Here is a 12,732-nt window from a genome sequence, read left to right on the forward strand (position 1 = left end):
TTTTCATGCATTTCTTAATTATGAAATCCTTTCAGAGCAGAAGATGCTGAAAAGGCATGTTGAGATCTGAGATACTAGCAGCATTTTAAATTCTAAGCTTTTCTTCAAATGGAGTAATATATATGGAATAGGAGCGACTTCACTTACCTGCATCATCAGAATGCTATCTTTTTTTGTTCTTTAGAGTTCAACAGTTAACCAGAAAGCAATAAATTTGATTTTATACACTGCCACGTAAAGCATATTTTTCAGTTGAAATGTGGTTTTCATTAAAACTCAGGCCGGAACATTTAGCAGAGCCTGACTGTCTGCCATCCTTTGTTCTTCTTTCTGTTGCCAACAACTACTTTATTAAAAACCATGCACAAAGTGAGCATTAAGGGGTCATTTAATCTTAAAGATACTTGGAACTGAGTCTGAAGGGACTTCTGTTTAGCCTCTCATGCCTAGGTTGTATTAAGCGATGTCTGTGTACTGTCATCCGCAGTTTTGAGATTACTCTAATACCTGAGTTCATAGGCTAATTTAGGATCAATATTTCCTGTTGCTTTTAGGGCCATTTCGTATTTTCAACTTAATGCATTAGATCTATTATTTCCCTTATTCATTTTAGTTCACTGTATTTTAAAGAGCATAATAAAGGGACATTTTAGGTGATTATATTTAAAGAATTTCTAGTTCTTTAAAATCTATTCAAATGTATTTGACTTTTGTGTAGTCTGGGATTTTCATCAACCACATGTATATACAAATGTGTGTTAGTTGATACTGCATTGTTCTTGATATAAATTCATATTCTAAACAATAAGCTATTGGCACGATAGCCATGTAAGTAGTAAAGAACATGTTTGTACATACATGCTTTTATACTACATTGTAATACTGTGTCTATCGAATTAATTGTGAATCATAAATTCACGCTAATTTTAAAAGCTAGGAAAGGCTACACTAGGCACCGATTTTAAGAAAACAAACCCCTGACCCTTCATTGTTTACTTACTAATGGGGTCTCAGTTCTAAATAAGTGATAGAGACCTCAGCTTAACAAGTCTCATGAAAGAGGTAGAAGAGTCTCAGCAATGTGAAGGTGCTGGAATTGCCAGTGCAGTTTGCCATTTTATGAAAAATGTAAAAAAATGAATCGTTTGGAGTTGCTGGTAAAAATAATGTAAAAGCTCAACCCTCTTAATTAAATATTAGATGTAATTAGCACTAAGTGTGAATGCTTTGAATATTAATTAGGGTCTCATGGAACTGTTGTCAATGTTAATGAGAAACAGTGGGGGTCTCAGCAACATCTGGTTTAGGACTCAAGGTAGTATAAAAACCTTTAGATCAAATGCACCTGGACGTTAGCCTTGGGTCCCTTTTGTTGCCATTATTGTTCTTTTTTAACAGCTGCTGACTCTAATGCCATGTTTAGCATCTGACATGAAGGAATAGCTTTAAGGACCAGCAGTAACCAGCTACTGTGTTTCAAAGCCAGCACAGTGAAAATGCTTATATAGGCAGAAGTTCGATTTGCTGTTATTCACTCTTACCACTTGCTGAAGTCCTTCCTGAAACAGTTGATTAAAAAATTTATGGTCTCCAGCCTCCCCCACAATTTTTAAAAATACTTCTTTAACATTTCATAAATGTCTCTGGTGTAATCCAGTCATTGCTGGTTTTTACTTCATCTGCATTTTTTTTTTTTAATAGTGAAAATATTAGGTACAAAAATAAGAAAGGGACCTTGCTGTTTTAACATAGGAGGGTGTAAGTATACATTTAGAAGAGTTTTAACCTCCACTGAAATTTAAACAGGGCAAGTTTCCGTGCACCAATAACCTTGGAATGATTGTAGATATACGCAGTTGAAACTTAGTGACTTAACCCTGTGAAATAGGTAAATGTCACTGTTTGCGCTTTAAAGATGGTTGAATGAAGCAATGTAAACAACTTGCTCAAGGCCATACACTAAACTAGTAGCAAAGATGGGATTAAAATTAGGGAGGGTTTGATTACTGATATAAAGTTTTAATTTTTTAGGATACGCTGAATGCCTTTTACAAAGGAAAATTTACTTTTCCCTTCTAAGCCTGCCACGTACCAAGGCTTATTCCTGTGCTGTGATTTTGCAAATTCTTAACAGCTCTTGAGTTTAGGACCAGTTCAGGTCAGAGAACTGATGTCTGAATTAGTTGAAATTGGCTGGAAATGTCCTTAAGTATAAAGTGCAAAAGAGTGTCTTTTACTCATCCGGCCTTTTTTGAAATTAGGTAATCATAGAATCATAGAATCATACAGGTTGGAAAAGACCTCTAAGATCATCGTGTCCAACCGTCAACCCAACACCACCATGCCCACTACACCATGTCCCTAAGGGCCTCATCTACACGTCTTTTAAATACCTCCAGGGATGGTGACTCCACCACTTCCCTGGGCAGCCTGTTCCAAGGCCTGACCACTCTTTCAGTAAAGAAATTTTTTCTAATGTTCAATCTAAACCTTCCTTGGCGCAACTTGAGGCCATTTCCTCTTGTCCTATCGCTAGTTACTTGGGAGAAGAGACCAACACCCACCTCGCTACAACCTCCTTTCAGGTAGTTGTAGAGCGCGATGAGGTCTCCCCTCAGCCTCCTCTTCTCCAGACTAAACAGTCCCAGTTCCCTCAGCCGCTCCCCATCAGACTTGTGCTCCAGGCCCTTCACCAGCTTCGTTGCCCTCCTCTGGACACGCTCCAGCACCTCCATGTCCTTCTTGGAGTGAGGGGAATCAAGGACTGATGAGTACAAATAAGCAAAATCCCTACAATAGTCCTGTGCAGGTATTTGTAGATGCTTTGGTGGGAAAATGACAGAGTATTTTAAAAAGTAGTTAAAATTTTACTCAAATACTCATTTTTACATTACTTGATACTTAGAGGGATAATTTTATCTTGTAAATCAGCTCATCTGAGTTTGGGATAGTCCCTGTATTAATGACCTCTAATGCTGTGTCATCTGCAGCATCATGTTTTGAACATCTTTCATATAGGTTCTGAAAGATTGTTCAGTACATTTCCTCCCCTAGAATTATTACTATTTGGTATGAGCAGAGCATTTAGTCAGAAGTCTCTAATTGATAAATTAACATGCTTGACTGTCATTTATTATATCAAACATAAAGATGGATCTATCTATAAAGAGATGAGGGCATTTGTTTTTAATTGTATAGGCTTATTGTAATATGGAAATGAAATACTATTGTCTTCAAATTTAAAGCCTTCAAAGTTCTTAAATCTATTTCTTTTGACAGCCTACAACATAGAATTTTTCTTCTATGTTAACGTAAAATTTTGGACTGATGCATATTTAGATTCAAATGTTTAATATTTTGATTGGATCTCTTTTTTTTTTTTTTTTTTGCATTTTGCCTACAGTTGCCCAATACAGTGTACCTCAAAGGATTTCTGAGTATCTCATAGAGCATTATTTCATATAAATATTTTCGGTATATGGTTATGTTAACAGTATGCACCCAAATCCTGGGTGTAGGTTGCATATATTGTGTTCTGCAAATGGTAAGTCAGAATGGATCACAGACCATGGGCTAACGTTATCAGAGCTCTGTATTGGCAGTAGCCTTTGGAATGAACTGAGCTTTGTCCCTCTTCATTGTCTGAGTTGAGGCATTAGTTCAGGTAGACTTCACTGACCTTTCCAAGTTAAAGAATAGTCTGCAATTATCCAGAGAGCAGCAGATTTGGTTGTCTAATTATAATAAGATTTAATAGGGTTAGCAAAATGGATTTAATTCAGATAAGAACTTTTCTCCTCAAGAAACAAACATTGTGCCCTTTTCAGGCCAGCAATCTTAGCAGAATACTATCATCACTTTTTGTGTAACATGTGCAGGATCATCGCTTATTTTATCTCACTCCACGTTTCTTCTTCCTTTTTTCTCCTTTGATTTTTACAGGGTAATCAGGAAGCTACAGCACCTCCTGACACAATGGCACAGCCTTATGCCTCAGCCCAGTTTGCTCCACCTCAGAATGGTATCCCTGCAGAATACACAGCCCCACATCCTCATCCAGCTCCAGACTACACAGGCCAAACCACTGTTCCAGAGCACACGTTAAACATGTACCCTCCTGCTCAGACACACTCTGAACAGAGTGCAGCTGACACAAATGCACAAACTGTCTCCGGCACAGCCACAGTAAGTCAAGGTTTCAGCTATTTCTAAAGCAGCATGTTTCAAGTGACAGGTGTATTTATTGATAACATTTATTCTTACGTTGCACTAAATAGTTTTGCACTTCATTTGTGTTAGGATTACTCACCATTTCAGGGTTGAAAGTCTGTCAGAGTTTATCACTGAACTTGGAGAATATAGTTTCGCTTTTGGAGCCTCTTAGAAAGTGTGGGAGCTTTGTAGAATCTGTAGTATCCTTTTCTGCAGTGTTAGACAGACAAAATGATTAATAGCAAACTCATGAATCATATAATAAAGTTTGACTAAATCCAATATGGAAAAACATTGCAAAAGACTGTTTGTAAGCGTTCATTTGGAAAAAAAAACCAAACAGAACAAACCAGACTAATTTTGTTATTTTTAACGACCTCTGTTTTTTTGACGCTTCTGAGTAGTTTTTTATAGAAGTGTTCATTGAATGATACTGTATTGAAATTACTTGCGGAACTGTGTGAATGAGTATTGTGAAGAGCGTATCTGTAATACTGTATTTTCTAGAGAGCTTGTTTGTGCAGCCATTACCAAAGTTGTGTGTGGGTCTGTGCTCAACAGAGCAAAAATGATAGACTTTTTCCTTCTATTTGATTTATATATGAAGTTCTGAAGTGTCCTGAATTATGCAAGAGACTCCTTGGATGGCCCTACCTTGTAATTTAAGTCACAAATTTCACACATTGTTAGTTTAGTGCTTCCATCTTAATTCTAGATTGGGACCCAATATATCCAGTGCCGACAGCTCGCAGATTTCTGAGCCATCAACCGCCTGCGTTACATGTGTAGGATCTAGCACACAACAGACAGCACACTGCAATTTGAGCATGCGCTTGAAACGTCTCTGCTAGCTGTCCTCATCCTTGCCGCAACCATGCTCCAAACCTCATCTTACCACCCCTTCCTCCCCGGCATATATCCAACCTGAAAAGTTTCATGCATTAGGGCAAGAGGAAGGGGAAAGCATGTTCCCTTAAATGAGTTGTTCTGAAGATTTATGTTTATTGCCATGTCACTAATTTCTTTATATGGGTATGAACAAGAAAGAAAAGCAGTAGCACAACAGGATATTCCTTGCTACCATTATGGAGATGTCCTTGTGAACTAATTACACAGTTTTGTGGTTTATGCAGTAAAATGTTTCAGTCCTTTCATTTTTGACTTGGTAACTTTTTATTGGCCTGATTGGCTCTTTGCTCTTTGTGTGAGAAAGTTTAAGTTGAAGAGCATACTATTTATCTATATCTCATAGTATTTGCAGCTCTACAGTGTCCCCTCTTATTCATCTCTTTGCTAAGTTAACTTCCTGGTTCTTTCCAGCTTTTTGAATTTTCTTCCATAATCATTTTTGGTTGCTATCAAACTCTTGTCATATGCCACTGTCATTGGTTAGGAGCAGGAACCCTAAGCTGAATAGATACTCCAGAAGAGATTGGATATTGACTAAAAATATAGTTTTTCCTACTGTCCCTGACTCATTCTTTTTATATTCTACTATTTTGCTTGCTCTTTTGACCACTGCTGCACACTGAACAGTCCACTGTGATGCCCAGCTCAGCCTTTTTGTGTTTTGAAACTGTTGGTCTGTTTGCCGTTCAGTTCTGAAGTAAAAGACTGTCAGTGCTAAAATCAATGGTAAAACACCTGTCGATGCGAGTGGGACAGGAGCTCATCCCTCATCATTTATTGCTTTCAATTTATTGTGTTTCCTCGCCCCTTTTTGATTTTTCAGTTTGAAGAAGTGTTAGTCTCTTTATCAGAAAAGTCAGGTATGCGTTTTTCCAACATCTTCCGTGGCAAAGGCTGATGAAAAGAAATAATTTGGATTGTCTGCAATGCCCTTATCTTCTTCAAGGGCTCTATTCATTCCCAGCTCTAGCAAATCCCATGATTCCCTTGAAAGTTTCCTGCTTCTGATATACTAATAGGCTTTATTGCTATTTGTTTTTGTATCCTTTGCTATCTGCTCTTCTTATTTCCTTTTTGCCTTTCTAATATCCAACTTATATTTTACCTGTCATACATTTTCTTCCTTCTGGTTCCACTTGGAGTGAACTTCCATTCTCTGAAGAATAACACTTCAATTCCACTAACCTTTTGTATTTGGGGAATATAGAATAGTTATTTGCTCTTTTTATTATGGATCCTTTTCTTGCCTTCCTCTTTCCTTTCTTACAGAGGAGTGTGCATAACTTTTTGAAGTAGCTCCCATGCTGTTTATAAAGAATTAGATTTCCTTACTTTTGACTTTAGGGTATTTTTGAGAAAGTTTTGTTTTGTTTTTTAAAAAGGTATTTTTTCTAAATTGCAATGTTATATGGAAAGTTGTGGATACCATCCCTTCCTGGAGAACAATGCATTGAAAATACAAGTTTACAAGAAGTGTGTCTATAGATCTACATCGTTCAAAGTAGCCTTGACATTTAACATATTACTCACCAGTTAGTTTTACAAATTTACAGTTAAATATTGTTTGCACAATTTAATTATGGGTACCTAGATCTAAAATCTGTTAGTTGTGTCTATTAGCATTGCACTTAACACACTTTAGAAACATTATAAATAGGTATATGCAGATGGATCCCAGGCAGATTTAACATGGGCTTTGTAATATTATGAGGGTCCAGCTCTGTACATCTCTCTGTAGGTTTAATAATACGCGTTTTTATTATGAAATACAGCTTCAGTAGCACTGGGTCAACATTGTAACTCCATGTAGTCTTTATTGCTGAAGGAAAAAAAATTGTGTTTCTTTCCAGTTCCTGCTAGCTTTCTGAATAGTTGGTTTCCAGTCCTAAAGAATCATAGAATCATAGAATGGTTTGGGTTGGAAGGGACCTTAAAGATCATGTAGTTCCAACCCCCCTGCCATGGGCAGGGACACCTTCCACTAGACCAGGTTGCTTGAAGCCCCAGCCTGGCCTTGAACACTTCAGGGATGGAGCATCCACAACTTCTCTGGGCAACCTGTTCCAGTGCCTCACCACCCTCATAGTGAAGAATTTCTTCCTTTTATCTAATCTAAATCTACCTTTTTTCAGTTTAAAGCCATTCCCCCGTGTCCTATCACTACTTGCTCTTGTGAAAAATCCCTCTCAGCTTTCTTGTAGGCTCCCTTCAGGTAATGGAAGCCTGCTGTAAGGTCTCCCCAGAGCCTTCTCTTCTCCAGGCTGAACAACCCCAACTCTCTCAGCCTGTTTTCATAGGACATGTGCTCCAGCCCTCTGATCATCTTCGTGGCCCTCCTCTGGGCTCATTCCAACAGGTCCATGTCCTTCTTATGTTGGGGGCCCCAGAACTGAATGCAGTACTCCAGGTGGGGTCTCACGAGAGTGGAGTAGAGGGGGAGAATCACCTGCCTCGACCTGCTGGTCACACTTCTTTTGATGCAGCCCAGGTTAGCTTTCTGGGCTGCAAGCGCATATTGCTGGGTTATGTGCAGCTTCTCGTCAACCAACTCCCCCAGGTCCTTCTCCTCAGGGCAGCTCTCAATCCATTCTCCGCTCAGCCTGTATTTGTGCTTGGGATTGCCTGACCCATGTGCAGGACCTTGCACTCAGCCTTGTTGAACTTCATGAGGTTCGCACAGGCCCACTTTTCAAGCCTGTCAAGGTCCCTCTGGATGGCATCCCTTCCCTCCAGCTTGTTGACTGCACCACACAGCTTGGTGTCATCAGCAAACTTGCTGAGGGTGCACTCAATCCCACTGTCCGTGTTGCTGAAAAAGATGTTAAACAGCGCCGGTCCTGATACTGGCCCCTGAGGAACGTCACTAGTCACTGATCTCCACTTGGACATCGAGCCGTTGACTGTAACTCAGGACCTGCGGATGCATCTCATCAGGTCCCATGGACTTGTGCACCTTCAGGTTCCTTAGATGGTCTCGAACATGATCTTCTTTTACCCTGGGTGGTTCTTCATTCTCCCTGCCTTTGCCTTCTGTGGCTTGAGCGGTGTGGCTTGACACTCGCTGGTGAAGACTGAGGCAAAAAAATCATTGAGTACCTCGGCCTCCTCCATATCCTGGATAACCAGGTCTCCCGTTTCGTTCTGGAGAGGGCCCATATTTTTCCTAGTCTTCCTTTTATCCCTGATGTACCTATAAAAGCTTTTCTTGTTGCCCTTGATGTCCCTGGCCAGATTTAATTCTATCAGGGCTTTAGCTTTCCTAACCTGATCCCTGACCGCTTGGACAATTTCTCCGTATTCCTCCCAGGCTACTTGTCCTTGCTTGCACCCTCTGTAGGCTTCCTTTTTGTGTTTGAGTTTGTCCAGGAGCTCCTTGTTCATCCATGCAGGCCTCCGGGCGTTTTTGCCTGCCTTCCTCTTTGTTGGGATGCATCGCTCCTGAGCTTGGAGGAGGTGATGCTTGAATATTAACCAGCTTTCTTGGGCCCCTCTTCCCTCCAGGGCTTTATCCCATGGCACTCTACCAAGCAGATCCCTGAAGAGGCCAAAGTCTGCTCTCCTGAAGGCCAGGGTAGTGAGCTTGCTGCGCGCCCTCCTCGGTGTCCTAAGGATCTTGAACTCCACCATTTCATGGTCACTGCAGCCAAGGCTGCCCTTGAGCTTCACATTCCCCACCAGCCCCTCCTTGTTGGTGAGAACAAGGTCCAGCATAGCACCTCTCCTCGTTGGCTCCTCTGTCACTTGGAGAAGGAAGTTATCATCAACGCATTCCAGGAACTTCCCGGATTGCTTATGCCTTGCCGTGTTGTCCCTCCAACAGGTATCGGGGTGGTTGAAGTCCCCCATGAGGACCAGGGCTTGTGAATGTGAGGCTGCTCTCATCTGTCTATGGAGGGCCTCATCCGCTCGGTCTTCCTGGTCAGGGAGCCTGTGGCAGACCCCCACTATAATGTCACTTGTCTATGCCCTCCCTTTAATCCTGACCCATAAGGTCTTGGTTCGCTCCTCATCCATCCCAGGTGGAGCTCCATGCACTCCAGCTGGTCATTGACATAGAGGATGACACCCCCTCCTCGTCTCCCCTGTCTGTCCTTTCTAAAGAGCCTGTATCCTTCCATTCCAACACTCCAGTCATAGGAGCCATCCCACCACGTCTCTGTGATGCCAATAAGATCATAGCCCTGCAGGCATGTGCACACCTCTAACTCCTCTTGTTTATTCCCCATGCTACGTGTGTTTGCATAGAGGCATTTAAGTTGGCCGCCGATGAAGCTGACTTACTGGCTGGAGTGGCTGGAATTCCTTTGTGCTGCTCTTCAGGTGCTTTCCTACTGACCTGTGATCCTTCTCCAGGCTCTGGGCATCTATTGCTGGCCCTGGCATCAAACTGGTAGGAGTGGGCTGGATTGAAGTTCTCCTCCCCCAGCGACTTCAGTTTAAAGCCCTCTTCACCAGCTTGGCAAGCCTATGACCGAAGATTCTCTTCCCCTTCTCTGAGAGGTGGACCCCATCAGCCCCTAGTAAACAAAGAGAGTGCCGTGGTCTAAGTAGCCGAACCCCTGGCTGTGGCACCAGTCCTGTAACCGTTGATTCGCCAGATTTGACTGGCCCTTTCAAACCCTTTCCTTTGACCGGGAGGCTGATGAAAAAAATACCTGCGCTCCAGAGTCCCTTACCACTGCTCCCCGGGCTCTGTAATCCTTCTTGATTTTAAGTGGAAATGATGTGGGGACATAGTGGCAGTTGTTTGGTAGGTTCCAATACTTTTACATAGTTTCCTTTCAGTAAGCTGTATTATATGCATTTAAAGGAACAATAATCAATTGATCAATCATTCACAAAAGAATACTGTTGTGATTAATGTAGATTAGACAAGCTATTGGAGGCAAGACCAATTTTTGAACTTTCTTATTCATAGGCATGTTTATGTATATGTGAAGCTGGATATACCACTAAAAATGGATCTTAAAATTTTGAAATATGAAGCTAATAAACTGCAGGGCAATTACCTAATTTGTAGAACTACTACCAAAAGTGACTTAAGCTGATCCACGAAGGACCTAATCCACACTGAGGCTAGACACATACCCTGGCTTTCTCTTTGTGTCCCAGTTTCTTATTTTTGTCTGAAAGAATCATACACTGAAGCTAGAGCTCACATTGGTCTAGTGTGACCTAAACCCCAATAAAGATATAAATAATAAAGATAAATATAAAAAGGTTTCATGCAACTTCTCTTGAATCCTTTACTGCAACACAGAGTGTGGTCCTGGCCCGGCTGAAACCTGTCAGTATCCCCATTTGCTGCAAATTGAACAAGATTCCAATCATTAGTTTTATTACAGGTTTGCAATTTTATGCACAGTAGAGTGTCATTAATGTAGAAAGTCTGTAGACTTGATTTCCTTATGTGTAGAACCTATAGGGTCTAGTAAAGGTTTCCTGTGTTGTCTTTGGTCATTCAGAGCCTTTTAAAATGGGTGTAAAGTACTACCAAGCCAAAAAGACATTGCTTTAAACGGACTTTGAGTTGGTGTTGGACATTAATGAATACAGCCTTACAGAATATATAGTGTTTTCTATATGCTGTGAAAGCAGACAAGTCTGATCAGAAGAAATGTATGCTTTTCTTTGATTAGAACTAAAATATTTAGTTGAGAACTTAATATGAAGGGATACTTTTTTCCCTCTTGGATTTTACTTTTTATAACATCACACTGCACGAACCCTTTCATACCTTGAGCTTCTCCAGGGAGGACGCATAATAACTGAATATAATGCTCTGGGTACCTTTTGTCATTTGTAGCTCTGACTTCCTGTGGACTTCCAACTGGCCTCTACTGGTTGGGCATCTACCCTGTCATTTTTCTTACACTTCTCTCTTAGTTTAATTCCAAAATTCTTTTCTGTTAAGAAAGAACATTTTCTTGCTTGCTTTTGCTCAAATTGACTAATAAGCACTTCAAAAATTGCAGTTAAGGAGTACAGAATGTTCTGATATTGTTAAGTTTTTACTTTTCTGCATGTTATTCTTAACTAATTCATATATAATTTAATAGACATTCGTTTAGCAGCGAAGATGTGGGATTAGAAATGCTCTTGTACTGCCAAAAAGTGTATTTCCTAGTGAAAATTTTTAATCTCTTATTTTGATAAAATAGTGTAAACCAGTATTCTGTTAGGGTAAGTATTGCTCATATGAGGTGCTTAGATTGTATGCATAGGGATTGCTAACTTTGTATTTTGATGCTATGAAACAGAAAATGTACAGGATGAAAGGGAAGTGAATGTCTAAAGACAGGATGATTTAGCTGAAATAGTATAAAATCAGGTAGTAGGTAATAAAATACTGTCAGAAGTTACTTTGAGTATTCTCTGAATAATACGGTGTTCATCTTTTTGGATCAATATGTTTATTTAACTTTAATGAAGGAAGTAGTCCATCTGAGTATATGCATAATCAATACTCATCCAGTACTACGGTTATTTAAGTGCTGGTAGACTTTCGGAGTTGCATAGTGTCAAATGTGCTTTTAGTCATTAACAAAAAAAGTAAATTGCTTCTTTCAAGAAGGATGGGTCAATGATAAGTGTGTTACAAAGTTATGTGTAACATGTCTGATGATTTTGCAGAGTGGGTTTGAGTGTTATGTTAAATAGTTACATACTTTAAAGGATTTTTAAGTAAGACATTTGATCATTTTATGAAATATGAAATCACCTTTTACCTATGTACATATATATACACAAACATGTTGTACATATATAGTTCCGAGAGTAAAACTTGTTCAATTTTTGCCTGTGATTTTTATGTATGACTTCTGTTGATGTCCATGGGAGATGAGTATGTAAATACAAAGGGCATTAACTGGGCATGTGTAAGAAAGCAGGAAATAGTAAAGTAAATGTGGTTTCTCTAGTGTTTCCTATTCTAAGTGTATTATACTAATAATGGAAGTAAACATCATGGTCTGGTAAAAACTGAGCTTGTAATAATGCTCTGTGTTTTATGTATGTATGTGTGTATAAAAAATATTCTGCTCTAAACTTAATTCTACTTTTGCATTAGAGAAAACTTGAGGTCATTGTGCAGTCTTTCTGCCTTGGACTGTGTCTTCACCAGATTTCACAAGCTGAAAAGCCGTGATAAGTTGTGCACTTGGATAGGAGTCCTCGAGGAAAAATGCAGTTTACTTGGAGGTGTGTTGGTGATTCAGTGCATAGTGCTTTTCTGCCTAAGATGGTTCTGAATCAATACCCAGCATCGCGTTAGTGGGTGCAGTGCTGCTGAAGTCCTGTAGAAGACATGTAGTGCAGAGGTGTGGGTTGTCTGTGGTCATTGAAGATGGTGGCGTGTTTTTCACATAACTTCTCTGTTATGACTAAATTTCAGCTTGGTTACTACCAAAATTCCTCCTGTAGCATCCACTGAACTTGATACTCTTCTGTGTGAAAATAATTGATATATTAGATACTAGATATCTGTTGTTACAGTTGCCCTGCTTTACCTTGAAGTTTTGTATATTCTTTGAGATGTAACGGTTTGTGAGTTTGATGGTTTCTTTTCTTGGTATTAATTATGTCCAGGTTTGTGCATTCTTTAGTCATGTT

At 39.9% G+C, this 12,732-nt stretch overlaps 1 protein-coding gene across 3 annotated transcripts in view; it reads left to right on the top strand.

The window, feature by feature from the left end:
* RBFOX1 (RNA binding fox-1 homolog 1) overlaps positions 1–12,732 on the top strand; it is a 936,648-nt gene that overhangs the window by 789,371 nt on the left and 134,545 nt on the right. For all 3 annotated transcript variants that reach the window (XM_075164916.1, XM_075164917.1, XM_075164918.1), the window contains one exon: positions 3,943–4,185. In XM_075164916.1, coding sequence (XP_075021017.1) covers positions 3,943–4,185 — 243 coding nt within the window. The remainder of the gene's footprint in view (positions 1–3,942; positions 4,186–12,732) is intronic.

Source organism: Calonectris borealis, chromosome 16 (assembly GCF_964195595.1).
Source record: "Calonectris borealis chromosome 16, bCalBor7.hap1.2, whole genome shotgun sequence".
Lineage (NCBI taxonomy): Eukaryota > Metazoa > Chordata > Aves > Procellariiformes > Procellariidae > Calonectris > Calonectris borealis.